The sequence below is a fragment of the Phallusia mammillata genome, chromosome 2, assembly GCF_965637545.1.
Source record: "Phallusia mammillata chromosome 2, kaPhaMamm4.hap1.1, whole genome shotgun sequence".
Taxonomy (NCBI): Eukaryota; Metazoa; Chordata; class Ascidiacea; order Phlebobranchia; family Ascidiidae; genus Phallusia; species Phallusia mammillata.
In genome coordinates, this window is record NC_137253.1 from 27180520 (window position 1) to 27208009 (window position 27490).

At 36.8% G+C, this 27490-nt stretch overlaps 4 protein-coding genes and 1 pseudogene across 11 annotated transcripts; all 5 read right to left on the minus strand.

The window, feature by feature from the left end:
• Nucleotides 1–40: 40 nt before the first annotated feature.
• On the minus strand, nucleotides 41–2533 carry LOC145213956 (uncharacterized). The gene is made up of 9 exons (XM_080082368.1): nucleotides 2216–2533; nucleotides 2057–2155; nucleotides 1776–1883; nucleotides 1647–1718; nucleotides 1453–1524; nucleotides 987–1079; nucleotides 848–919; nucleotides 410–556; nucleotides 41–336 (listed from the first exon to the last, which is right to left on the minus strand). Exons 1-9 carry the CDS (start codon nucleotides 2278–2280, stop codon nucleotides 255–257), a joined length of 810 nt encoding a protein of 269 aa, XP_079938494.1. The 5' UTR covers nucleotides 2281–2533; the 3' UTR covers nucleotides 41–254.
• Nucleotides 2534–4890: 2357 nt separating this feature from the next.
• Nucleotides 4891–7414, minus strand: LOC145213957 (uncharacterized). Of its 2 annotated transcripts, XM_080082369.1 has the most exons (9): nucleotides 6912–7408; nucleotides 6753–6851; nucleotides 6467–6577; nucleotides 6334–6405; nucleotides 6148–6219; nucleotides 5724–5810; nucleotides 5588–5653; nucleotides 5209–5352; nucleotides 4891–5134 (listed from the first exon to the last, which is right to left on the minus strand). In XM_080082369.1, exons 1-9 carry the CDS (start codon nucleotides 6974–6976, stop codon nucleotides 5053–5055), a joined length of 798 nt encoding a protein of 265 aa, XP_079938495.1. In that variant the 5' UTR covers nucleotides 6977–7408; the 3' UTR covers nucleotides 4891–5052. The 2 variants fall into 2 exon arrangements, with proteins under 2 accessions (XP_079938495.1, XP_079938496.1); XM_080082370.1 differs by lacking the exon at nucleotides 5209–5352 and having other exon boundaries at nucleotides 6912–7414.
• Nucleotides 7415–10880: 3466 nt separating this feature from the next.
• Nucleotides 10881–13151, minus strand: LOC145213959 (uncharacterized). Of its 3 annotated transcripts, XM_080082371.1 has the most exons (9): nucleotides 13007–13151; nucleotides 12853–12951; nucleotides 12529–12666; nucleotides 12341–12412; nucleotides 11940–12026; nucleotides 11805–11873; nucleotides 11486–11524; nucleotides 11249–11323; nucleotides 10881–11179 (listed from the first exon to the last, which is right to left on the minus strand). In XM_080082371.1, the coding sequence occupies exons 1-9, from the start codon at nucleotides 13069–13071 to the stop codon at nucleotides 11098–11100; spliced, it is 726 nt and encodes a 241-aa protein (XP_079938497.1). In that variant the 5' UTR covers nucleotides 13072–13151; the 3' UTR covers nucleotides 10881–11097. The 3 variants fall into 3 exon arrangements, 2 of the variants coding, with proteins under 2 accessions (XP_079938497.1, XP_079938498.1); XM_080082372.1 differs by lacking the exon at nucleotides 11486–11524 and having other exon boundaries at nucleotides 13007–13150; XR_013856932.1 differs by lacking the exon at nucleotides 10881–11179 and having other exon boundaries at nucleotides 11289–11323; nucleotides 11486–11710.
• A 3429-nt stretch (nucleotides 13152–16580) lies between these two features.
• Nucleotides 16581–20663, minus strand: LOC145213954 (uncharacterized; annotated as a pseudogene). Its single transcript, XR_013856931.1, has 12 exons — nucleotides 20462–20663; nucleotides 19917–19988; nucleotides 19339–19524; nucleotides 18671–18769; nucleotides 18366–18476; nucleotides 18225–18293; nucleotides 18049–18120; nucleotides 17641–17727; nucleotides 17503–17571; nucleotides 17207–17275; nucleotides 16975–17049; nucleotides 16581–16905 (listed from the first exon to the last, which is right to left on the minus strand). The product of XR_013856931.1 is annotated as an uncharacterized LOC145213954 (transcript).
• LOC145213962 (uncharacterized) lies at nucleotides 20479–27425 on the minus strand. Of its 4 annotated transcripts, XM_080082378.1 has the most exons (7): nucleotides 21862–27425; nucleotides 21640–21665; nucleotides 21563–21584; nucleotides 21423–21508; nucleotides 21185–21347; nucleotides 21041–21113; nucleotides 20479–20835 (listed from the first exon to the last, which is right to left on the minus strand). In XM_080082378.1, exons 1-5 carry the CDS (start codon nucleotides 21932–21934, stop codon nucleotides 21192–21194), a joined length of 363 nt encoding a protein of 120 aa, XP_079938504.1. In that variant the 5' UTR covers nucleotides 21935–27425; the 3' UTR covers nucleotides 20479–20835; nucleotides 21041–21113; nucleotides 21185–21191. The 4 variants fall into 4 exon arrangements, with proteins under 4 accessions (XP_079938504.1, XP_079938505.1, XP_079938503.1 ...); XM_080082379.1 differs by having other exon boundaries at nucleotides 21185–21270; nucleotides 21423–21584; XM_080082377.1 differs by having other exon boundaries at nucleotides 20479–20535; nucleotides 21423–21584.
• Between the last annotated feature and the right edge of the window lie 65 nt (nucleotides 27426–27490).

Consider the following 27490-nt stretch of genomic DNA (forward strand, 5'->3'; position numbering starts at 1 on the left):
CATGCCTGTGGTGTAATGCAAAAAAAAACACAGACAAATCTAACTTTTTGTTTCTTTTTTATTGTATTGTAACAATACCACTTTGAGATAATGAGGCACAAGAAACACACTTGCAAAAATCTAGCGGTTCTGAATATGCTAATACGATAGTAAAACAGTAAGAATGATCTTAAAAACGCATCAGCTGAATCCGGTAGAGTGAAAATTTATCGATCATCTTGGTTGCTAATACTTAAAATGCATTTGAAGTCAAGTCATGTAAACACCATAACAGCATGGTGTTGCAACGACGCTAGTTGAATTGTGAGGATATCAAGTACTTGGTAACCCTGAAGCCTGTTAAACAAATGTCAAAATCAAATTAAGACCGATACTCGACAGCGTCGTCTTGCGGTAAAGTTATACGAACCTAATTTCACGACCTTCCAACTTGGGTTTTGTCTGATTTAATTTTGGGGATGGTGGCGGGGTTGTCCCCGTGCGTTTTGATTTCACCTGAGGTTTCTGAGGTTTTCCTTTCTCTGTCATAGACGGTTTATCATCAGTGTTAACTACCCTACAAAGTCAAATTGTTAAAAATTTACTAGCAGATAAATTTTTGCACATGATTTGTCTGAAAAGGTTGTTCAAATTACCTATTAATTTAGAATTGATAAAATGCATTTGCCAGAAGAGCTCTATGAACTTGAATTTATAAGGTTGCAAAACACGTTGTTATGATTTAAGTAATATGCCCGTAAGTACTTAATTTGGCAAAAGACAACTTTACTTGTGCAGTTCCTCATTATGTAATCTGAAGGACACAAAAGTTTCGCAACCAAACAATGTTGAAATTAAGAATCATTACTTATTTTGAAATCGTGGTAACACTGGTGCTGCTTTTTCTTTGGTGTTAATGTCGTTCTTTAAGTTGTTACTTCTGCAATTAAATACGGTAAAATTAATGTCCGTGTCTAATAAAAACGAAAGAAAGGAAAGTGTCTTACGAACTATCGGAAGAGTCTGAATCATCCACGTATATCGGATCTTCTGAGTGATGTTGATTGTTATGAGAAATGCTTTTCTCAACAAAATACCACCTGTAACAAAATTCTGTTCACCTTTCGGCTTCCAACAACAACTAATGTGTTGTTTTTGTTGGCGTATTTATGAACTGTGTCAAAATGCCAATTTGTCTGTATTAACGAAAGGAAAACCCAGAGTTTTTATGAAGAAACAGTAACAATATAACAACAACGTTTCGACGGTTTCAAATAGTTTAGTTTTGTTGGATGGGGCCAGATTTAGGCAACCTACAGTAACGAATTTATGTTTTTAGAATATAATGGATAACGTTGCAGATGTGGTGATATTTTCGAATATACTGCATTACGTTGCAGTTATGGAGAACGCCAAGTTTAATCTATTTAGATAAGGTATTTGCTTTTAACTTTATCAAAACGTGAAACGCACTGTTTGATGGATCTTCGTTGTTTTATGATCAACAAACTCTTCTTTTGAGGTTCTGAAGGCTTTGTAGTTTGACTGTAAAATAAAATTTTGGTTGTCACAATTTTTGGTCCTAAATCAAAACACAATGTTTTTTGTACAAATATCTTAACTCAGCGAGGCTACAAAAATCTATAAAGGTCACGGAACATTCGTACCTGCTGTTTGAAAGATTCTGAGATGTCGTAATTGTTGCTTTCTTACTCTCATCCTCTTTGGTGTGGGTATTTCTAAAAAACGACTTCCATTTCAATATGTACAAGAAGAAATATATGGCATTACTTTACCTTTTGTCTGAGCTTGAACTTTCTGAGTCATTTGTTGGAAAACCACGACAGTGGCCCCAAACTTTTGTGCATCTGCTAAAGTGGTTTGAATAATATCTCGGTGTACATCTGTTCATAAAGTTTATTGTTAGATTCTTTTATTGATTCTTTATTTTCCATATTTATTACGATTTTAAGTCCAAAAGATAAAATACTTTTTGAACAAAATAAACGTATTGTGTTAAACTTTACAATTTAGGAAAGTCATAACACTTTAAAAACATACAATGTCGAAAACTTACGTTAGACCACAACTTGGGCAACGGGCTAAGGTGATTGTAATTGGCGAATTGCGGCATGCTGATTCGATGTGTATTTTCAAAGATTTCTTGGTCGAAAATCTAAAACAAGCCCTTTAGGTTAAACTAAGAACAAATCGTAATATAATTCACATAACTTACAATTTGTTGCAATATATACAAATCGATTTTGTCTTGCATCTTTTGTTTGTTGTTGCCACATCCATTTACGTTGAGTAATAAACACTTTCACAGCAATGGCACAGTCCGCTTGATAAGTAAAAAAATCCAGTTTACATTCAAAGCGATGACATAGGGTGTTCAAATAAGTGCAATAGTACCCATGATTTGGCACAGTTGGCGCAAAATGCGATAATGACATAAGTGAGTGAGTGCGAAAAAGGTGGTTGCCGACCGCTGGTTTAAAGCACAGGGATTGTCTGGTTTACAGCCGTTTACGAACTGGATTTTTAGTTCAAAGTCGAGCCGCCGTTTATATTGCAAACTCACTTAATGGCTGGATGCAAACTCAATCCAGGCTAACAAAAACAACCAGGGCTTAAAACAGCAATGAAAACAATTATAATTGCACACGATTTCAATGTTTTGTTTAGGTTGCAGCATTTGAAAACATATTGCACCATCAGATTATTCTATTAAACCACAACTGACCAATAAAACTGGTGACAAAATTACCTAACTAAGCGCCATGGTGCGCGTGATCACAATATTGCAAGGCGTTTTGTAAACACTCAAGACAACCACATCACCAACATTATTTAAATTGTGCTATACAGCGTTTAAACCAGAGTTGCAAGTCGGGCCGGGCTTTTCGGGCCGGGTTCGGGTTCGGGCCGGGTTCGGGCCGGGTTCGGGCCGGGTTCGGGCCGGGTTCGGGCCGGGCTTCGGGCTTATACTTTCGGGTCGGGTTCGGGCTCAGATTTCGGGCCCGCTTGCAACTCTGGTTTAAACAACAAAGAGCTGCTTAGGTGCAAAAAAACTGTCCAGTGTAAGTGTAGTGGTTGACATGCGAAAGCATTATATTTACATTATAAACTTCCAAAATTGCCCAAAGTAACATAGCGTAATTTTGTGTGTCCTAAACTTGATAGTTCGTGTGTTGGTGGATTAGGCCGTCGCAATCTCCCTTGTTACGGAGTCAGGAAGCTTGTGTTACCAGCCGTGCGCCTGCAAATGTGAATTAGTGTTCCCTGCTCAATTTTGTACCTCGTGTTTTGCCCCATATAAGGTTTTGCCTTTTGTTTAATAAAACACCCTGGACTCTGTACACTGTAGTGACTCTGCATACTTTACACCAGGGCTACTCAAATGGCGGGCCGCGGTCCATATCCGGACCTTTGAACATATAGACTATCATTTGTGTGTTAATTTCGTGAACATTGCTATGTATAGAGGCAGGGTCCGCACAGCGATTGATCGGCGGGCTGCGAGCAGCCCCAAGTCCTACCAAAATCGTTTGTGAGTTCTGATTGTCCAACTGTGGAACCAAATTTTAAATCATTACCTTACGAAGCAATCCTGCCACACCAGATAAAAATGTATTCTGTATGACGTTTTACGAATATACTCTCGCCAGAAATAAAATCACGTTTAGTGTCTAGTTCAAGCTTTCATTTTTGACGGCGATTCTATAGCTATAACCAAAATAGGCTAAGACACGTTGCATTTGCATTTTTGACAGTAATGTCCGGACCTTTGGTAATTTTTACCTTTTCTATCTGGACCTTTGACAAAACTAATTGAGTAACCCTGCTCTACACCACTGTACGTTCTAGAGCAGTGGTTCTTAACCCTTTTTCTATGCTGTACCCCTTTCAAATCACCAACCAATTTTGGACTGGAAACACACTCGACAGTGTGAACACACGTAATTGCCTCAGTCTACAGTATCGACGGGCCATGATCAATGAACTAACGCATGTACATATTTTGGAAAAAAATAAATTTATTCTGCGCTGCACGCTTCGTACTTTCTCTGACGATTGTCTTGCCGTAACAAATACAGTATAACCCGTCAAAAAGCCTTACTTATTTTCTATTCCTACAGGTACAGCTGACTTACTATATCGTCAGCTTATGCGACACTATACTGTACATAGCACACTGACCGCAACCCGACAACGTAGTGCTCCAAGTTGTTGTTTTTGCACAATATTGTTTCCTGCAATTGTCAATTAACTGGCTTGGGAGTGCGAGACGACCAATACCGAATGGCACACCATTTGTAAGTAACCACAAGGATTAGCAATTTCGTTAGTCTACGCCAGTGCTTTGTTGTTTGTTAATAATGTTCAACAACAAAAAAGTCATTAAATAGTCTCTTTGCTATTTTCTCAAGTTTGTTTGAATGTTGTTTTATGACATGCAACAGTACTCGCAAGCAGCCTGCAGCCATAATGGAACTCTCACCGACAGTGTGTAAAACTTCCGCAGTTCGTTTGGTTTAATTGACGTGATGATATGTATAATGATTTTTTATATCGCTTTTTACCTCAGTCTACCTTTTAAGTAAACAGGGTGCATGAGTTTGTCACAACAACTTTTAGGGTTCACCAAACCAAAAAAGGTTGAAGAGCACTGATCTACGCTACCACACACAATTGGGGTGCCAACTGGGATTACTTATATTATATCTACACCTACGTTAATGTTGACCTCATTTTTTCCCAAAAATTCTTTACTATAACGCCACGACCGATTTCTGATGCAATAGTGCCAAGATAAGGAACGTTCAGACACTTTTTTTTACAACCTAGGGTCCTTTCTAACAAAATGGCAAAACCACACAGCTGATTTTGCAACAAAGGGGTGTATAATAATAATAATAATAAACGTTTAATTTCAACACTGTACACAACCACAAATCGAAAAACAACAACAATTAGATTGTGATATCAGTTTTTCTTGTTTCAAATTTAATCATACGTAAGATCATAATACACTACATGACAATGATTGAAACACCGTTTGAACTCAAGTCATCTAAAAACCATGATAGCATTTTGTTGCAACGACGCCAGTTGATTTGTGAGTGCTTCAAGAACTTGGTAACCCTGAAGCCTGGTAAACAAATGTCAAAAATCAAATTAAAATTAAATCCCGACAGCGTCATCCGGCGGTGAAGTTATACGAACCTAATTTCTCGACCTTCAAATTTGGGTTTGGTCTGGTTTGATTTTGGGGATGGGGACGAGGTTGTTTCGCTGCGGTTTGTTTTTAACTGAGGTTTATTTTGTCTATTCTCTGTCATAGACGGTTTGTCATCAGTGCTGACGACCCTACAACAAAGTCAAATAAATTTACGAGCAGATAATTTTCTGCTCATGTTTTGAAAAGTTTTTTTTTTTGATTTCTAATTCGATTTCTTTGGTGCAAAAACGCATTGGCATGTTTTTAATTAGCTTGTGAGTAATTATTATGACAATAGGTAACTTGTTAATTAACGGAAGGAGACATATTTCAAAATCAAATAAAAAAAAGCATCAAACAATAAAATTACAAATTGGAACTCACTTTTTAAACCGTCGTAGCACTAACACTGGTTTTTCTTGGGTGTCACTGTCGTGTTTTGAGTCGTTTCTTCATTAATGAAAATACGCAAAATGAAGTTATGTGTCTAATAAGAACGAAGTAAGGGAACATTTCTTACGAACTATCAGAAGAATCTGTATCATCCACGTTTATTTGAACTTGTGAGTGATGTTGATTGTTACGAGAAATGCTTTTCTTAAACCACCTGTAACACAATACTACCTACATTTTGGGTTTTAACATCAACTAATCTGTTGTCTAAATTCGAGTGTATAAAAAATTATTCACTATTTTAAATTGCATTGTCGGTATCAAAGGAAAAATGCTCCTATCTCATAGAGACCTAATCTTATAGAGACCCGGAATACAAAATAAACTTGTTTTGTTTAGAAACAGTAGAAATATAACAACAACGTTTACTACAGTTTAAAATAGTATATTTTTTCAGGTAGGGTTACATTTTAGCAAGGTACCAAAGTTTAAATTTACATCTAATAAGATAAGATAATATGTTTTTAACATTATTAGGACATGAAACATACTGTTTGATTGGTATTTGTTGTGTTGCGTTGAAAGAAATCTTCTTCTGTGGCTCTGTAGGCTTTGTAGTTTGACTGCAATATGAAATTTGTTTGGCACAATTATTTAGCCATTACACAGTTTTTGGACAAATATCCTAATTAAACGAGTCTACATAAATCAACAATACTCACGAAACGTTATAGTACCTGCTGTTTGAAAGAGTTTGTGACGTCGTAATTTCGGTATTCTTGATCTCAGTCTCCCTGGTGTTGGTACTTCTGAAAAATCAGCGATATTAATTCAGTATGTTTAGCAAGAGAAAATATGACATTACCTTACCCATTATCGGAGTTTGAATTTTCAGGGTCATTTGTAACAGATAAGCCACGACGGTGGCCCCAAACTTTGGAGCAACTGCTAAAATGGCGTGAATAGTTTCTCGCCGTACATCTGTTGATAAAAATAGTTCTTTAGGTTGTTTTGCTTACACCTTAACTTCCAGATTTTTTTCTGTTTTAAATCTACCATACGATAAATATTAGACGTAACTTTTAGTCGAATTGCTTTCAACCGTATAACTTTGGAAAGTCAAAACAATTCAAAAAAATCCCGATGATAAACTTACGTAAGACCACAACTTGGGCAACGGGCTAAGGTAATTGTCATGGGCGAATTGGGGCATGATGATTGGATGTGTCTTTTCAAAGATTTCTTGGCCGTAAATCTAAAACAAAATTGCTGCAGGTAAAAAATCTGAGAACAAAACGCAATATACAGAACTTACACTTTGTTGCAATGTTGACAAGTCCATTTTGTCTTGCAACTTTTAATTATTGTTTCCACATCCATTTACGTTGAGTAATAACCACTTTGACAGAAATTGCGGTGTAAGTTTCATAAGTAGATAAATTCCATTCAAATTTACATTTAAAGCTAGGACATTGGTTGTTTAAATAGACCCCAAAGTGCCCTTTTTCTGACACTATTGACGCAAATGGCGGTAATTGCATAAGTAAGTGCGAAAAAGGCGATAACAGACCGGAACGGGCGGTGATATATCCTCTCTACAAATCTGGTAACACCCAAGTCCAATCGTAAAAATATTTATCAGATAAAACAACAGATTCGATCAGCCCAGGCAGATAATGCAACTGACTTAAGTATTATTGAACATCAACACGTAACAACATTTAGTGTTTGGTACAGGATCTTTCCCGCAAGTAGTAGGCATCTTTATTGTCGACGATCACTGATTATTTTTAAAATTGTCTGTAAAAATAATTGACGAAGCAACAGTGCTTCCTAATCAAAAATCAGTCAACAAATTTTTTTAACGATATATATTTCACCCAAAATAAGCATCTTCAATCGTTCTGCGAAACAACGAGTGTAAAAGTAAAACAAAACCAAGTAATAGAACCAATTAATATTACCAACACACCAAAGATATACTGCAACCTGCTACAAGCCCTTGCTAACTATGCAAGATCTGCGACAGAACTGCGTCTAAGCTACACGAAAGGCAAAGACTACAACAAGCGATAAGGGAACAGTGCGCACACTGATCAGAAGGAAAATGGGAGGACGAGATAACGTGCGCATTGTGTGGGAACCATGGCATACATAAGGCGATGGTGTATGAGCAGTGTAATTTTGCCACACGCGGCAAAGATATTAGATTAAAACAGGTGCTGGACTGCAAAGTACATGATGTGAAAGAAGGTAACGTTAATGCAGCGCTGTTGCGCCATTACGAGTTAAACATCCTGACCCAAACGCCACCTATTCCGATATTGCCGAGTGTTTCTGTGTGACGTTTTTACAGCAGCCGCCTTTTAAAGGCCTGGCCGCTTGCGAAGCAAAGTGGCGTAAAATTACCCAAGCTACTATCAACATTCAAAAAATGGTTTTGCCCAGGGTGCGATAACTCAATTTTATTGTTTTATATTATTTTATTTCTTTTACTGGTTTTATCGATTTTATTTGGTAATTTTATTTGGACTGGGTTGTTTGTTTGTGTCCACTCCATAGTTTTCCGTTGCCCCTGGCGGGGACGGTTATCTCGTCTCTCCCATTTTTCTTCTTTTTCATTTGTGTGCGCACTGTTCCCTTATCGCTTGTTGTAGTCTTTGCCTTTCGTGTTGCTTAGACGCAGTTCTGTCGCAGATCTTGCATAGTTAGCAGGGCTTGTAGCAGCTTGCAGCATATCTTTGGTGTGTCGGTAATATTAATTGGTTTTATTACTTATTTTTTTTAGTTTTACACTCGTTGTTTCGCAGAACGACTGAAGATGCCCATTTTGGGTGAAATATATATCGTTAAACAAATTTGTTGACTGATTTTGATTAGGAAGCACTGTTGCTTAGTCAACTATTTAACACGTAATAATATTGATATTTTTACATTTTTTTAAGTTTAACAGTAGCACTGAGACATGACCTTTTTAACCGGAAGCTCGAGAAACATGAAGGTAATTTAGTTCAAAGGGGGAAAGAACTGACCAGTCGATTTTTACAAAAGCGCCAAAAAATATATGCGTTTTAGAGTCCCGGCGATAAACCGTCCTTAAATGTCAAGCGTTTCGGAGAAATACAATGAATCCTAACGAATGGAATCAAATACCATGGGTGTCTACAGAAAATTCCCCAAGGAGGTTTAAATTTTGACATACATCGTTGTACACGATGGATTACAATACTAAGTAATTATGTACATATAGGCAGAAGTTATGTGCAATAGAATGGTGTTGTCTGTAACTTGTAACACTTCACGATGTAAAAGTTGTAACACTTCACGATGTAAAAGTCCCCACGTAGCCACGTATGGAAAAGTGTAACATTTTGCAAAACGTCTAAGGCATTGGAAACAATGGCAGAAACGAAAATAAGACGGGCAGCGTCAAACTCGTTTGTTCAGACGTTCACTCCTTCACTTCTTTGAACAGGGATATTGCCAGGTATATTGCAATACAATGAAATTTATCTTCCTATAACCACAACTGACCAATGCAACTGAAGACAAAGTTAACCACCAGAACGTTATGGTGCGCGAACATCACTGCGATCGCAACGCGAAAGCATTTTAAGCATAATTTTGAACAACATTCTGAGACGTTGCATAAAGATTCAAGTCAACCACATCACCAACATTATTTAAATCGTACTGTACAGTGTTAAAACAATAAAGAGAATTGCCCGAACAAATTTAACCACTATGTTATTATTCTTCCTAGTTTGGTGACAATATGCTTAGGTGCAAAAAAACTGTCCAATGCAAGTGTAGTGGTTGACATTCGAAAGCATTGTGTTTACATCATAAACTTCTAAAATTGCCCAAAGTTATTTAAACGTAGCGTATTTTTGTGTGACCCAAATTTGATAGCTCGTGCGTTGGGAATTAGGTCGTTACAATTTCCCTTGTTACGGAGTCAGGAAGCCTGTTTTTCCAGCCGCGCACTTGAGTGAACTGAAAACACACTCGACAGTGTGAACACATTGCTCACCTCAGTCTCCAGTATCGACGGGCCATGATCAACAACCCCCCACAAATGGTTACCCTGCCATCCTGCACTGACACGCTTAAGAAGCAATTAATCCTGTATCGTCCAATTTTACTGTCTGTTGTAATGTTATTTTGGCCACAATGCACTGTGTCAAGTTCATTGAGCCAATTATCTTTTGCACAGTCCCATAACAAAGACTTTTTTATTGTAATGTCAACTATCAGACCTAACACAAGTTCCAATGCAATTGTGTGAATTAACACGTGGTCCTGTTATAATAGGCCAGGATTGAAATACCGTAACAGTTAACCCTCTGTAATGTATAAGATTGGGATAGTTATCTTTTTATTGCTTTTAAATGTTTTGCTTTTTGTTGCTCAAAATTGTTTTGCTTTTTAATTGTTTATAAAAAGCCTTCGCGACTCCCAGTAAAATGGCAAACGATTTCAAAGGGGGTTGCAGCCCACAGATAAAAAATCAATGCTCTTACCCATCTTAACAAAATACCAGGTTCATAAAATTACGCCTTTTTTGTCTCCTGTTTTAAAGCAACGTCATGTACATATTTAGAAAAAAGTCAAATTTATTCTGCGCTGCACCGTTCGTAGTTTGTCTGCTCTCAACAAATACCTAAAAACCTGCCTAACTAAGTTATAACCTGTTGCAGATTTAAAATTTCGTCATAACATGCGCTCTACAGTACCTTATACAGTGACCGCCACCCGACAACTTATAGTGCTTCGAATTGATGTTTTTCCGTAGTTTTGTTTCCTACGAATGTTAACTGGAGCCCGATGTGAGCAATACCAAACTGCATGGCATTTCCTATTAACCACAGGGACAAAACCCGTGGTCGGTTCTTATTCCATATTGAACCGAGATTTCGTCAATCTACGCCAACACACGTAATTGCCGTGCCTACTTGGGATAACTCACTGAATTTACACAATTTGTAATCATAGCATATTTACTTGATTGTAAGCCGCATGTTGAGGTGTTAAAAATAGGGTAAGCCGCATACGACGAAGTTATTTACTCATGTTTCATAATACTTCCTTTATTTGTAACTAGACGTGAAATTAATTTGTAAGCAACCCTCGATAATAAGGCGCCCTCGATTGTGAGCCGCACAATCGGTAGGGTAAAAAACTTTTCGGTACTCTACCTGCGTTAAGGTCGACCTCAATTTGATTAAGAAATTCTTAACTACAACGATCAATAGAAACTTGAAAAAATTCACGCCTGTTAAAATCTACTGCGTGGATATGTATTGCGTTGAATGAGGTGTAGCGCAGTTTTAAGTACGAAACATAAATTTGAAACGTGTGATACATACATAACAAAACCACAAATCAAATCATGCCAAATACATTGTGATGTCAAATTTTTTGTTTCAAAATCCATTATATACGAAGGATCGTAACACACTCCATTACATGGCAATGATTTAAACACCGTTTGACTCAAGTCATCTAAAAACCATGATAGCATTTTGTTGCAACGACGCCAGTTGATTTGTAAGTGCCTCAAGTACTTGGCAACCTTGAAGCCTGTTAAACATTAAAATCAAATTAAGACCGATACTCGACAGCGTCATCGTGTGGTAAAGTTGTACGAACCTAGTTTCTCGATATTCCGACTTGAGTTTTGCCTGATTTGACTCTGATGATGGTAACCGGGCTGCCTTGCTGCTTCTGTAATTTATTGCAACAATATGTAGACGAAAGCTAAGTTTTCTAAGAAGCCAATAGAACATGGATAACTACGGGGTCAGCTCGTTATAGAAAAATTTGCCACAATTTGTACATTATGAGCGATAACACCAGCTAATATAACTCTTGATAGTTTAAACTTACTTTTGGACAGATTGGGGGTCGACTTGAGCTTTCTCATTACTGGATGGTTTACAATCAATGTTAGTGCTCCGGAAACAAGTTTCAGTTATTCGTCAATGCCACATAAACTAGAGGACTTTATATACTTAAAATAGTATTTGAAAAGCTTGGCAACACCTTTCATTTCTAACGCATTTTGGGGATGCAAAACAACGCACTGGTTGGTTTTCGATTACGCCGTGAGTGCTACAGAAAATTGCATAAATGTTACAAATTCACACTTGTATTGAAGGGCACATATAAGCTACACAAAATGTTTCAATTAAAACTTGTAACTCACACTTTAAATCGCCGTGACAATGGCGCTAGTTTTTCTTTGTCTTCACCGTCGTCCTTGAAGTCGTTATTTCTGCAATAAAATACGACAAAATGAGGGCATGCGTTCATAAGAACGAAGTAAAGGAAAATGTCTTACGAACTATCGGAAGAGTTTGTATCATCCACGTTTATTGAAACTTCTGAGTGATATTGATTGGCGTGAGAAACACTTTTCTTAAACCACCTGCAACAAAATACCGTTTATATTTTGGGTTTCACTTTCAACAACAACTATTGTGTTGTTTTTGTTGACGTATTTATAAACTGTATTAAAATGCAAATTTGTCAATATTAATGGAAACCCAATCTCTCAGGGATTCCCAGAACACTAAATCAAATATTTTTTGTAAAGAAACGGTAGCAATATAACAACAACGTTTTCTACGGTTTGAAATAGTTTCTGGATTACGTTGGAGATGTGGTGAGATTGTTCAAGGCCAAGTTTAATTTATATCCATTCAGATGAGATAAGCTGCTTTTATCTTTATCAGAACTTACTGTTCGATGGGTCTTTGTTGTGTTGCGTTGAAAGAAATCTTTTTCTGTGGTTCTGAAGGCTTTGTAGTTTGACTGCAATATGAAATTTTGGTTGGCACAACATTTTAGCTCTTAACCACAATTTTTTTGACAAATATTTTAATTAAACGAGTCTACATAAATCAACAAAACTCACGAAGCTTTCGTACCTGCTATTTGAAAGAGTTTGTGACGTCGTAATTTCGGTATTCTTGATCTCAGCCTCTTTTGTGTTGGTACTTCTGAAAAAAACGCCCCAAACTTTGGAGCAATTGCTAAAGTGCCGTGAATAGCTCCTTGCTGTACATCTGTTAATTACAAAAGTTCATTAGATTGATTTCCTGACACTCTAACTTCCGTATTTGTTTGTGTTTTAAATCAACAATACGAAAAATAATAGACGAAACTTTTACACGAAATGTTTGCAATGCTTGAACTGTATAACTTTGAAAAGTTACAGCATTCAAAAACACAATCCCGATATCAAAACCTACGTAATGCCACAACTTGGGCAACGGGCTAAGGTGATTGCAACGGACGAATTGGGGCATGATTGTCTGGTGTGTCTTTTCAAAGATCTCTCGGCTGTAAATCTAAAACAAAACGCTGCAGGTTAAACTAAAACAAATCGTAATATAAAACACATACGTTTTGTTGCAATGTCTACAAGTCCATTGTGGGTTGCAACTTTTGTTTGTTGTTTCCAAATCCATTTACGTTGAGTAATCAACACTTTCATAGCAATTGCATAGTCAGCTTGAAAAGTAGAAAAATGGAAATCAAATTTACATTTAAAGCTACGACATAAGTTGTTTAAATAGACGCGAAAGTGCCTTTTTTCTGACACATCTTGACGCAAATGGTGATAATTACATAAGTGAGCGCGAAAAAGGAGATAACAGACTTGAAATGGCGGTGATATATCATCTCTGTACATTTTGTAACACCCAAGTCCAATCGTAAAAATATTTATCAGATAAAAAAACGGACTCGATATGCCCAAGCAGATTTAGTATTTGGTCGGTGGTTCTCTAAGTTGGCAATTGAACATCAACACGTAATAATATTTATATTTTTGCATTTTTTTTAAGTTTAACAGTAGCACTGAGACATGACCTTTTTAACCGGAAGCTCGAGAAACATGAAGGTAATTTAGTTCAAAGGGGGAAAGAACTGACCAGTCGATTTTTACAAAAACGCCAAAAAATAAATGCGTTTTAGAGTCCCGGCGATAAACCGTCCTTAAATGTCAAGCGTTTCGGAGAAATACAATGAATCCTAACGAATGGAATAAAATACCATGGGCGCCTGCAGAAAATTTCGCAAGCGGGTTCAAATTTTGACATACATCGTTGTACACGATGGATTACAATACTAAGTAATCATGTACATATAGGCAGAAATTATGTGCAGTAGAATCGCGTTGTCTAAAACTTGTAACACTTTACGATGTAAAAAAGTCCCCACGCATGTATAAAGTGTAACATTTTGTAAAATATCAGAGGCATTGGAAACAATGACAGAAACGGAAAAAAGGACGGGCAGCGTTAAATTCGTTTGTTCAGACGTTTACTTCTTCACTTCTTAGAACAGGGTATTGCCAGCAAGGATGGCAGTACGGTACGGTACGTATTGCATTGACCGTACCACGTACCTCGTTACGTACATCGTACCGTACCACCGTACCGTACCAAATGTCAAAAATCAAAACGTACCGTACCACCGTACCGTACTTGAGGTACGGCACGAAAATTTGCGTACCGTACCTTCAAATAAACCAATCGGGATTAGGTTGGATACATTTTATGACATACACTTAAAGGAGAGGTGTCTAAACTCTAAACAGGGTTGCCATCGACTTGAAACCAAAAATAAGGACAATCGAAAAAATCTAAGTTTCATGCGAAACGAAACAAAAGTTTTTGAACAAATCTTTGCATTGATACGAACCATGACATATCTATGGGGCGCCGTTGTCGAATAAATTAAGTTGCCGCAACGCCTTAAGGCCGTTTTTAAAACAAACAAAAATACTTGCAAGATAGCTAACTTGCGGCAACTTAGCGTTGCAACTTAGCTAAGTTGCGACGACTTAGTGTCGCAAGTCAGCTAAGTTGCAGCAAGTTAACTAAGTTGCCGCAAGATAACCTAACTTGCGGCAAGTTAGCCAACTTGCAACGCTAAGTTGCTGCAAGTTAGCTATGTTTCGTTGCAGGTTAGCTAAGTTACCGCAACTACAACCAACTTATTCGAATTGAAAGGTTGATGTGTTTTCTACGATGGGCTCGTGCAACGTCAATGTATAATTTTTAACAGCATTTTTCTTAAAATCATTGCTACGAAAGGGACAACAACACTGTACCTAGCTTATTTTTAACTTACTTGAGAATCAATTACAAATGCCGAGTTGATCTCTGTTCTTGTCATGTGCGCGTTTTAATAATAGGCCTACATTGCGTGTAAATCCCCCTATTGCAAGCACTATTTTGGTACAGGGACATTGTGATAAAAGCATGCAATAAACAACTCAAATTCCAGTTTTGAACAATTTTGATATTATCTGCAAATGGTAACGATGCAAAAATGACCGTTTGATCAATATTTATTATGCGTACCAGTACGGTGGTACGGTACGCTTTTGGTACGGTGGTACGCTCTAGTGAAGGACCGTACCACGTACCGTACCCGTACCTCAGCTTTCTTTGCGTACCGTACCTACGTACCGTACTTTTTGATGAAATTTGCTGCGTACCGTACCGTACCGTACTGCCATCCTTGATTGCCAGGTATATGGTAATGCAACGAAATTTATCTAACCACAACTGACCAATGCAACCGAAAACAAAGTTAACCATATGAACGTTATGGTGCGCGAACATCACCGCGATTGCAACGCAAAAACATTTTATGCATAATTTTGAACAACATTCTGAGAAGTTTCATAAACACTCAAGACAACCACATAATCAACATTATTTAAATCGTACTGTACAGCAGTGTTTCCCAACCTATGGGTCGCGACCCAAAGTTGGGTCGCCTGAATATTCTGTTGGGTCGCTTGTTTTAGTGACAATTAGGGCATCTACTTTTTGACGCCTCGTAGCGTTGTTTTTATATTTCTCAGGGTTTTAAATTGTTGCCCAATAATAACTTCAACTTGTGGTGATACTGATTAAAACTGTTTGTGACGTCATAAAGTGATGTGTTAGCTCACAGTTGAGCGTTGTCTGGCTAATATTGCTTCGATTCAGCTCCAAGTTCGGGCTAAATGGAAATGTTTGGTCGTAAAAAACAACAGTGTTTGCTCGTTATAACGTTATTGATTTGCTAAACTGGAGTAGTAATTTTCAAAAAGCTTTCCTATAATTTACAGACAAAATACAACTAAAAAAGCATGACCATGGGTCGCGAGAAACCACTAAACTAAATGTTGGTATGTATTAGTTGCAACCCACAGTTAAAAAGTCACTGCTCTTACCCATCTTAACAAAATACCAGATTCATAAAATTACGACTTTTTTGCCTCCTGTTTTAAAATAACGTCATGTACATATTTAGAAAAATGTCAAATTTATTTTGCGCTGCACCGTTCGTAGTTTGTCTGTTCTCAACAAATACTTAAAAACCTGCCTAACTAAGTTATAACCTGTTGCAGATTTAAAATCTCGTCATAACATGCGCTCTACAGTACCTTATACAGCGACCGCCACCCGACAACGTATAGTGCTTCGAATTGATGTTTTTACATAGTTTTGTTTCCTACGAATGTTAACTGGAGCCCGATGTGAGCAATACCAAACTGCATGGCATTTCCTATTAACCACAGGGACAAAACCCGTGGTCGGTTCTTATTCCATATTGAACCGAGATTTCGTCAATCTACGCCAACACACATAATTGCCTACTTGGGATAACTCACTGAATTTACACAATTTCTAATGATAGCATATTCACTTGATTGTAAGCCGCATGTTGAGGTGTTAAAAAAATAGGGTAAGCCGCATACGACGAAGTTATTTACTCATGTTTCATAATACTTCCTTTATTTGTAACTAGACGTGAAATTAATTTGTAAGCAACCCTCGATAATAAGGCGCCCTCGATTGTGAGCCGCACAATCGGAAGGGTAAAAAACTTTTCGGTACTCTACCTGCGTTAAGGTCGACCTCAATTTGATTAAGAAATTCTCAACTACAACGATCAAGAGAAACTTGAAAAAAAATTCACGCTTAAAAATGTATTTTTTTGTCCACTGCGTGGATATGTATTGCGTTGAATGATGGGTAGCGCAGGTTTAAGTACGAAACATAAATAGCAACGTTTGATACATACATAACAAAACCACAAATCAAATCATGCCAAATACATTGTGATGTCAATTTTCTTGTTTTAAAATCCATTATATACGAAGGATCGTAACACACTCCATTACATGGCAATGATTTGAACAACATTAGAACTCAAGTCACCTAAAAACCATTATAGCATTTTGTTGCAACGACGCCATTTGAGTTGTGAGTGTTTCAAGAACTTGGGGACCCTGAAGCCTGTTAAACATAGAAATCAAATTAAGACCGATACTCGACAGCGTCATCTTGTGGTAAAGTTGTACAAACCTAGTTTCTCGATAATCCGCCCTGGTTTTTGTCTGATGCGATTCTGATGATGGTAACCGGGCTACCACGCAGCTTCTGCAATTGTTAGACGAAAGTTAATTTGGCGATAAAGCTCATTTAGAACATGCATAACTACGCATAACTACAGAATCAGCTCGTATAAAATTTTCTACATTATGTGCATTATGAGCGACGACCACAGCTTAAACATCACTTGATAGTTTAAACTTACTGTTTGACAAACTGAGGTTCGATTTGAGTTTTCTCCGTAGTGGGCGGTTCGTGATCATTCTTGACGCCCCTAAAACAAATTTTAGTTCTTGAGTTGTTTCTACCATATCGACCTCGGTTAACCCGAAGAAATTTTCTTGTCCAAACGGGTTCAAATTAACCAAGGTCATTTTTGGGTGCAGAATCGCACTGTTTTATTTTAATTACGCCCAGGATAACTGTTATAAATTCACACTCGTATTGAAGGGCACATATAAGCTGCAAAAACAAACGTATAAAGTAAGAATTGTAACTTACATTTTAAACCGCTTTAACAATGGCGCTAGTTTTTTTTTGCTGTCACCGTCGTCTTTTAAGTCGTTACTTCTGAAAAAAAAAATTTCGACATAATCAAGGTCTGTACCTAATGAAAAATAAGTAAGGAAAATAACTTACAGACTAGTGGAAGAATCTGTACCATCCACATCCATTGAAACTTCTGAGTGATATTGATTGATATGCGAATTGCCCTTCTTAAGCCATCTGTAACAAAATACCAGCAAAATAAACACAGATTTTACTTCTGTTTGTAAATAATTTTGTCTTTTCATCAACGCCTTTTTAGTTTTGTGCCCAGACAGCAATTACTCTTTCCCAGTATAGCTAATACTGGTTTATGTAGCAGACATGGAATAGATCAGTCATGGCGACATTGAATTCAAATCCAGTGGGTTAGGAAAATCTGCGAAATGCTAGACATAACACTTTCCTGATTAGGTGTTGGTTTTGAAAGAAGTTCTTTAGTTTTTTTCGGTCCCTGATCGAATTAGTATATTTTCAAGTTTATCTGTATTTCAAACATACTGTTGAATTGGTGTTTGTTTGGTTGCGTTTGTAGAACTCCTGTTCTGTGTTTGTAAAGGTTTCCTACTTTCACTGAAATATAAAAGTTTTGTCGTCACAATCTTCCTTCACAAACCAAGGCGCAATCTTTATGGGCAAATAGTCCAAACGCATCTACACAAAAAACACTCGTATACCTGCAGTTAAAAAGATTCTTTGTTGTTGTAGTTTCTGTATTCTCCTTTTCAGCTTCATCAGTGTTTTTCCTTTTGATAAAAAATCGTTATGACATGACATTACATTCGCCGAATAACATATATGCAGTTATAACTTATTACCTGTTATCGGAATCGGGATTTTTACAGTCCTTTGTTGCATCAAAACTACGACAATGTCCCCAAACTCTGGAGCAACTGCTCAAATGGCGTGAAAAATTTCTCTCCATACACCTGTTCATTATAAAACCTAATGATTAAGTCTATCGTTGTTCAGTTGTTTTGCTGAGATTAGATCTCCGGCTTTTATTGGTGTTTTTGAATCACATTAAAACCAAAGAAGCTTTAATGTCTGAACAATTTTGCCATGTTGTTTTAGAGCAAAAAGCCTTTTTGAATAGCAAAAAAGCTCGGTTATAAATACTTACGTTATACCACAACTTGGACAACGGGCCACTGGCGCTTCCAGCGGAGATTTTTGGCATGCGGTTCTGATGTGTCTCCTAAGTGTAGCCTTAGTGGAAAATCTGAAATACCAATAAAGCTATCACAATAAAACAAATAATTGCAAATACAAAATGCACACCACTTACAACTTATTGCAGTACCGACACTTCTTAAGTACACTGTCACTTTTGTTTTCTGTTTTCACGGCCATTTAGAAAGCAACAAAACACTTTAATTCACAGCGATTGCGCAGTTATTTCGGCAGAAAAATGCCAATCAAGATTTCCACTTTGATTTAAGTTTAGAAAGCAGAACATGGTATGTTTAAATAGACGCACAAGTGGTGTTTTTTTCTGTCACTATTGACCCAACTTGTATACATTCACAAAAGAAAGCGCGAAAAGGTGATAACATGCGAAGATAGTGGAACGATAGGGATATTGTGTGCTATACCCCAGTATCTAGTTCGTTGAAAATTGATAGCAGAAATGTGATTCGAACAGAAAAGTGACAGATAAGGCAAATAAGTACAGAAATATTGCTCTGAGTTATTTAAATAAATTGGTAGGTCGATACACATATGCACACATGCATAGACGCTTCAGGGCTGATTCCAGTTATGAATTTATGTTCATCAAGTTTATCTCACGTGTTTTCCGGTTTTGAAGTGTCGGAAGCGACTGCTGGCGATTCAGAAATTTCTTTCTTAAAGCTAAAGCTTGCCGAGAAACCTAAAGTTTCAGAAAATGTAGCTTCGCTGGTCAAGGAAGTTGATTCACTCGAAGATACAGGGACCTCAACATTGTTTGTTTTTGCCTGATTGTTACACGTTTTACTGAAAATGAGTAACACATTATTGAAGTATTTGGAATAGTGGTTTCAACACTTTTTGCAGTAATTGACCCATTTCATAGGTTTATTAAGTTTACATACCGCTACGTAAAAAGTAATCAAAGGTCTTTCGACTAACTATGTTCTACAATATCACAAACTCGAAAAATGATTAAAAACCAAAATTTAAATTTATGGAATTATTCTGGTTGGTATTCAAACGTGGTATTAAAAAGAAACTTTTTAGAAATTTAATAATGGTTTTAGAATGTTTTGTGTCCTCTGAGACCTTTGAATCATATCATGGGCTGTTTGGTATAGTACTCCAAACCATAAATGTAAACCGCTGGATTATTCATAAAATCACGTAATGAATTGCCGGTTTTAAGAACTTACGCTTTTATTGAGATATTTAGAAGTTTGCATGAATTTTCCCTATGACGCTTGAGATTGCAGCTTCTGGTAAATCTGTGAAAGTAAACTTACATATTACTGAACTTAGAGTGTTTAAACTGATACGTATTGGAACCTTCAAAAAAAGCATGGTCATTGACGAAAACTGTTTTGTACGATAACGCATGCCGCTTTTTACGTCTATTTGGGTCATTGTTTTCATCATTAAATTAAAAAACAGATCTGTATATAGTGGTCCAAGTAACTGAAAATATTTTTCAAGTAACATAATTTATTGATTAGTATATATGGAATATCTATTTCGCCTAACTACTATAGTTGTCTTCCATTCTTATACACTACAAGAGTCTCTTACTTGGAAAATATGTTTCATTCCTGTTAGATATTATACTGATGGTGACATAAATATTTGTCGAAACGCGTAAGATAATAAGGCATGCGCGCTTTACGTACATTTCGCTGGGGATGTTACTCAGTTAATGTATTCCAATACAAAACAAAGGAAAAAGTATTCATACGAAACTCACCTTTTTCCACACTCACAAACTATTAACTTCGCGCAGCTTTTCTTGTGTTTTTCGAGACGTTCCGCGTTTGGAAGCTTTCCTCCACAAAAGGAACAAACAAAATATATTGTGAAACAAAATACAACTTTCTTTCATTAACTGTCAATTGACCGTTCACACTTCGCCGTTAATAAACAGCTTTCGAAATAACTGCGTTATATTACACGAGGAAGGGTTAGGTCTTGTTTTTCATTTTGGACGATGTCTGGGCACAAAGTAAGCACACAAAGAGGTGTGAAATTCCACACGGACGCAAACTCAGAGGGGATCAAATGTTAACAAATGGATGCGGAAGTTCAAAAGCTTATAACCGACATCGAGGAAATGCCTCTGACCTGCAAGTTATCAAGCTTATCAGGTTGAAGGGCACAAATACCATTCTTTATCTAAGTAAATTTTCAAATATTGATTGACCTGGCATATTATCATAAGGAAAATTATTGTATGTCGCCTAGCAACAGATGGATATTTTCGGCCGTTCCCAAAGGGTTACTTTTTGTGTGTAAAATATTAAGAAAAAAATGCTGTTGCCTATGTTACCCGAAAATTTTCCACAACATTGTTTTGATGTGTTTTCCTGCCTTAAAATGCTTTTTTGCTCTTCACTTCCCCTCTAAAAACAGTTAATATTAAACTGTAGAAAAGCTAAATCAGCAAAATGATTTTGCTTTTAAAGTTTCTTACCTCCATTTTATGAAATCGTGTAAGATGGTGGTCTAATCGACCAATGCCCTTTGAGCAAAGTGGACAGATGTTTTTCTTCTTGCTGTCTGACAAAAAAAAATATTCTTTGCCCCCGAGTTGTCAGATTATGCCTTTTTGCCAGATGCTGGGACATGTTTACAATCTGTAAATGAAATTGTGTTTGCTGATTGATGTAATGCACATTTGGCAAATAAAATATTTTTGTTAAATTATTTACCTCTTTTTTGCAAATCTTACATTCTTTGCCCTCTTTTTTAAATATTTCCTCAACTACGGATACAGACTTCTTTTGAGGACTTCTGCCTACAATACATGCAACTTTTAGTATCATAATCCATAAATCATGATATTGCCTACCTGTTTTGTAGTTCGTTATTTTCTAAAAACAATTATGATAAATGTTTTATTTTCACTTATATTACAAACGTTCAAACCCTTCGTGGTTGTTGAACTTCATCATCTAAAAATAAATGTTGTTGATTATTTAAGGCACAGCAATATAGTAATGTACTGTAATTATTTAGAGAAAATCAGGGACTTAAGGTTGGGAGCTGACGATTTTAAAGGTTGTAAAGATGTGAAACAAGTGTAGCAATAGACACATCGCATTAATAAATCTGTTGTAGGACGCTAATAATAATAAAAAAGTTGCTCACCACTTTCGTCAGTAGTATTTCCGATATAATCTCGGTCGCGGTCAGAAACATCTTCTGAAGAGGAAAACGACATTTTAATGGATAGTAAACTAATCTAGTGGTGACAAAGGGAATCTAGAAGGTACAAAAATTGGCTAATTTAAGCGCCCTAACAATGTGTTCTGCACATGGAAACATATGCATATCTTTGCAAATGGCGCAACAACGATAACAAAAAGTCAGCATGTAAGAGTTAAAAAAAAATTAACATGTAACTTATGTATAACTGTAGTTCTATCTGGGGTGCAATTGTATGAAAGGCAAGTATATTCATAGTCGGAAAATAACTAGAAGAGTGGATTTCTGATATACTTCCATTTTATATATTCTATACGATATTTACCAATTTACAATACACAACATTTGATCTACACATATGATTGTTTTTGTAAACAAAAACAAATGGGTCCCCACACGCGTGTTTGTGCGGATTTACAGTAAACAAATGTTGCGGTGATTTTTAGATTCTTAAGGACAAATTTTTAGAAAGCATTAACCCAACATTAAAAAAAGCTGTAACAGTTGTTAAATTGACAGACACTTTAAATTAAAAAGCAATTTGCTACAAGTGTATACATAACAAATTGTTTTCAATTTAACTTTGTTTCGCAAAACGAGTACCATTGACCTGTGGTAACCTCTCAGGGTGCACACGCCAAACGACTGTTTGACCTTTTGACACCGTTTTCAATAGCACGCCGTCCTTTGTGTTCAACAATTCCGTTAAGCCTAATTTATACATGCCTTGAGTATTGATTGTTAAAAAAAACGCTACAACGAAAGAATATTCTAAACTGTGATTGTAATACCTACTAGTTGACCTTAAGTAACCCGTGATCATGCGGCGGCCAACCTGACAACGAGCATTTAAAAAAACATTCATTTTGCAATAAAGTCAAGTTCTTTTTTTCATCTTTACTTTGATTAACAAAGTTTTGCTTGACATATACAAAACCGAAGCACGGTTATTAGGTTTAAATCACGTCATAGGTGTAAAACCTTCGCCAAAACTAAAAATGTGAGTGACAACTTAATAAAACGACATAGCATTGCTGTACAAAACAGTTGATTTCTAATCACCGGAACGACGTCTCGTAAAACGTCTGTCCGACGTCAAGCTGAGCCCTCCTGCTATCGTAAACCAGTGAGTTACTTTCTTAGTACTTCTGCCTACAGTGTCTTTCTTGACCAAACGAGCGTAGACACATTTACGTTTCGGGGGCCTGTGGGTGAACCGCTGGGTCATTCGGGGTCAAACTTTTAGAGGACCAAGTTCAGATTGATAACTAACAGATTTCCAAATTTGAATAAATTTGAAGCACTTCTTCTCTACCACACGAGCGATAAAAACCAGTATTAAAAATTTTACGTTTCGGGGGCCTGTGGGTGAACCGCTGGGTAATTCGGGGTTAAACTTCTGGAGGATCAAGTTTGGATTAATAACTAACATATTTTCAAATTTGAATAAATTTGAAGCACTTTTTCTTTACCAAATGAGCGTTACAAACCAGCGTTAAAAATTTTACGTTTCGGGGGCCTGTGGGTGAACCGCTGGGTCAATCGGGGTCAAACTTCAGGAGGATCAAATTTGGATTATTAACTAGCATCTGTGTAAATTTGAAGCACTCTTTCTTGACCAAACGTGTCTCACAAACCAGCGTTAGACAGAAAAAAGAAAAAAAGAAAAAAAGAAAAAAAGAAAAAAAGAAAAAAAGAAAAAAAGAAAAAAAGAAAAAAAGAAAAAAAGAAAAAAAAATACGGACAAAAACAATATGTGTCCCCTTCGTGGAAGGGGACCCATAAATACTTTGAATTGGCCAGATTCTTAAAAGCAATAACTTGTTGTATTGCTCAAACAAAAAGCAAAACGGATCTATATGTTCGTAATTTTGCTAATGGAATGGTTTCCAACTTATTCAATTTGACAAAAGAGCTTATCTCTTAGATCAGGTTTCGCACGCTACTGCGCGGGGTGGCCGGCAACTAATTCCCGCCAAGGCAGCATGACAGTCTCAATCCCATCTGACCGTCACATATACTAACGTTGAATGTGACTTTTAGTTAGCCGGGCTCTGTACATGAAGAAAGCCGGGGTACAAACCAAAAAGTGTAGTTCGTGTAATATTTTACCTTTGCATTATTTACGGATGCTTTGATTTAACAAAGTTCATCGACGTAAACAGGTTGCTACTGACAAACAAATAATAAGCGCCGACCATACGCCGATGAACTATATTTATAAATTGAGTATATTCTAACAGGCATTAGACAAACCATATAGCGGAAGCGGAACAAAAACAAAATTTAATTCACTACGGCAAAGAGCCGACGCACCCGTTTAAATGTACTAAAAAAGGAAAAAAACAACATAACCGATTCGGATGCAGGCAGAAACCGAATGCAGGCTTTTGCTAAACCTTCGTTACGTTTAAAATTTGACGATCTTTTAAAGAACAACTTTAATCAGAGTCGCAAATCTACTTAATTGCAAAACAGAAACACTTTCTGCGAAATACCGAAAATACTTCTTCTCAAAACCTCACGTTATAAACAAATACTACATCCAAACTTGATTTCGTTTTGATGTTCTGACTATCACACAAAAGGCGACTGTCTTTAAAATGACTACTCTCAACTCAGTGCCAGGGTTAAAGGGGGGTCCAAAAATAATTGACGTGCAGCTGATATGAAACAGTGATGTTTTTCTTCTCCCAATTTCTCATGGCCCGTTGCCCAATTTCTCATGGCCCGTTGGTTCAATAGGTCAGGGGTGATTCTTGGCCCTTTGTAACGGACGGACCACATGTAGCGTTGGGAAATTACTAATTTAATCACCTCCCATTTATCATATTCAGTTGGAATATTGCCAAGAGAAGTCTATGGCTATGCCGTTTGCTTATCAATTTATGAAATGAGTGCGTCGTGTGACGAAACTTTAAATAACGAACAACTGTTTGCGGTATTAGCAAGATCGTATTTTAATTATATCATGCAATGTCTGCATTTGTCCATTGCGTTAGTATTGTCCGTGATATAAACGTGGTTTAATGTTGGCTGAAAAAAAGGAGAAACGATTTAAAATTACCTATCCCTATTGTGATTAAGATTGGATAACAGAAGTGAACAATGAAAATAATAATAATAAAAAAAACAATAACGTGAACATATCCTAAAAAGAAAGAAGACAACTACATGCATTGAAATCAACTGTTGTCCAATATAGCCGAGGTCAGTTCCACAGGTGACTCAAGGTCGGTTTAATTTACCGTTTCCAACAGGACTGCAAACACACACAACACTGATCAAAAATAGAACTCTCTCTGGAACTTAGTTGCAAAACTATCAGTGTCAAAAGTCAAGTAACATGTCCACAAACGAGCCTTTTTATTCAGGTGACATTCTGATTGCTTTTACAGAACTTCATTAAACCTTTAACTTATTTAGTTATGGTATAATCAAGTTCACCAGGACACTGCTAATGGTTGTGTACACACATCATTAAATTTTTATCAGTGCTGTTTGATAACTAATGAAGTCTGTAAACAAAGAAAATTAATAGATTCCAAAAAACATGTGGTTCTTTTATAAAGAGGGCCAGTAATGATACCTACAAGATATAACTTAAAGCAATCCAGCAGCTAATATGCATTTCATTAGGAAGATAGCGTTTATACTGTTTCTTAAAATTTATGTCATTTGGAGCCATGCCCTGATCATCTGCCAATATTGTTTGTAATCTTAAAGAGTTAGTAACAAATTTTAAAAAATATTTTGAAAATTTCTAAAAGTGTCATCATAAACATACTACTAAGCTTTTCTTTAGCCACGAAAAAGTCACAAAACTAAAAAGGTGGCTTTCTGATATACTTCCATTTTATATATTTCATATCAAATTTATCAATTTGCTATACACGTCATTTGATCTACACATATCATTGTTTTTTCAAACAAAAACGAATGGGTCCGCACACGCACGCATTTTCAGTGACAAATGTTGCAGTTATTTTTAGATTCTTAAATGCAAATTATTAGAAAGTATTAACCCAACTTCAAAAATGTTTTGTCCATATATATTGTTATATAATTACAAAAATAGTAAAAAATAACGGAAAAAATACTTCCAATTTAATGTCTTGTTTTGCCCTTGATATTTTCGTCCAAGGTCAGTTTTTAAACACAAATTTTCCTCATTAAGGGTATACATAGCAGATTTTTTTTACTTAACTTTGTTTCGCAAAACGAGTACCAGTGACCTGTAGTAACCTTTCACGGTGCATGTGCCAAACGACCGTTTAATGACCTTTTGATCCCGTTTTATAATATACGCAGTAGTCCTTTACTACGGTTCGGCCGTCTTGCTTGCCGGAAGTTTGGCCGTTCCCACACTTTCCTGCAATCTTTTCATGCGAGCACGCTTCTCAGCAGGATTTGACGCTTTTCGGTCCCGACTGTTTTGTTTTCTTCGCTGTCGTGATGAGCGTCATCTCTCGAAAGAGATTGCAGCGCCACATGACGCTCTGAATCCCGTCGCTGCTGAATAGCACCGATTTTATCCGGTTTCGTGTCTGGTATCATTGTCTGAATAGTAACAATACTTACCGCGGCTTGATGATTTTCATCTGGTTTGCATGTTAACACCCGCACAAGCAATGCAGTTGTTGAACGTGTTTTTTCTTTGGTTACTGCCATTAAAATAAAACGTTGAAACCATACAGGAGTGAAGATGCTTGAAGCCTTAGTTCGCATTTGTTCAAACATATTCATGAAGATGGAGTTTGCTACAGCTGACACCATGTTAAAAAATGTTAAAAAACGACATATATGCACAAAATTTAACTGAGTTTAACAATATGCTCACAGAATTTTGACAATTGATACTTGTATGATTCTATACATATTGGGTTGGTGTTGCGCATGTCATGCTTTCTAAATAAATGTTTACTCGAAATAAATGTTAATCACGCACATTGTCCGCCACTTGAAGGCTGAATTCCCAGAAGAATTGCATTTTTTCTTTGAATCAGTGTGTTGGTGAGGGCCACACTAAATAGCTTGGCGGGCCGGTGCGGGCCGCCTGTTGCACACCCCTGGTGTAAAACATATACGATATGTCCGTCTCTTGTTTAAACTTTAAAGCAACACAAAACGTCAAGTACATATTCCTGCGTCGACCGCATTTCTTTCCAGATTTTTTTACTTTAACGCCACAACCCATTTCCGACACAACAGTGCCAAGAGAAGGAACATCGAGAGACACACTTCTTTTGCAACTTAGGGTCCGTTCTCACACACAGGAGGGGCTGAACATGGCTGCGACAATTTTGCACTTTTCGATCGGAGTTTGCATTTTATGGAGAGTTTTGACTTTGGCGACGAGTTCGCTGACTTAAATTGTTTAAACCTAAAGGTTTCGATCAAATCATTCGCACTCTGAATGATTGTTTGCTTGTCATTGTCAGAACTTAAGTTTGTTTTCACTGGGTTGTATTTTACCTTTTTAAAAGTGTTAAAATAATAAGTCACTTGCATTCGAAAGTTTTGTCTATTGTTGGGTGTGTATTGCGTTGAACAAGGTGCATTGTAGATTTTA

What these genes read in the sequence shown, in the direction of transcription:
- LOC145213956 (XM_080082368.1), bottom strand. Translation starts at nt 2,280, where the DNA reads ATGGATGTGGCAACAACAAACAAAAGATGCAAGACAAAATCGATTTGT. An exon ending in TGTATATATTGCAACAAATT is followed by an intron (nt 2,156 to 2,215) that starts GTAAGTTATGTG and finishes GGCTTGTTTTAG; the next exon opens with ATTTTCGACCAAGAAATCTT. An exon ending in AGTTCAAGCTCAGACAAAAG is followed by an intron (nt 1,719 to 1,775) that starts GTAAAGTAATGC and finishes GTCGTTTTTTAG; the next exon opens with AAATACCCACACCAAAGAGG.
- LOC145213957 (XM_080082369.1), bottom strand. Translation starts at nt 6,976, where the DNA reads ATGGATGTGGAAACAATAATTAAAAGTTGCAAGACAAAATGGACTTGT. An exon ending in TGCCCAAGTTGTGGTCTTAC is followed by an intron (nt 6,578 to 6,752) that starts GTAAGTTTATCA and finishes TTTTATCAACAG; the next exon opens with ATGTACGGCGAGAAACTATT. An exon ending in ACAGATTCTTCTGATAGTTC is followed by an intron (nt 5,654 to 5,723) that starts GTAAGAAATGTT and finishes TCATTAATGAAG; the next exon opens with AAACGACTCAAAACACGACA.
- LOC145213959 (XM_080082371.1), bottom strand. Translation starts at nt 13,071, where the DNA reads ATGGATTTGGAAACAACAAACAAAAGTTGCAACCCACAATGGACTTGT. An exon ending in CAAACTCTTTCAAATAGCAG is followed by an intron (nt 12,413 to 12,528) that starts GTACGAAAGCTT and finishes TTCATATTGCAG; the next exon opens with TCAAACTACAAAGCCTTCAG. An exon ending in CAACAAAGACCCATCGAACA is followed by an intron (nt 12,027 to 12,340) that starts GTAAGTTCTGAT and finishes ATTTTGTTGCAG; the next exon opens with GTGGTTTAAGAAAAGTGTTT.
- LOC145213962 (XM_080082377.1), bottom strand. Translation starts at nt 21,934, where the DNA reads ATGTCGTTTTCCTCTTCAGAAGATGTTTCTGACCGCGACCGAGATTAT. An exon ending in AAGTTCAACAACCACGAAGG is followed by an intron (nt 21,585 to 21,639) that starts GTTTGAACGTTT and finishes AATTGTTTTTAG; the next exon opens with AAAATAACGAACTACAAAAC. An exon ending in GTAAGATTTGCAAAAAAGAG is followed by an intron (nt 21,348 to 21,422) that starts GTAAATAATTTA and finishes TTTCATTTACAG; the next exon opens with ATTGTAAACATGTCCCAGCA.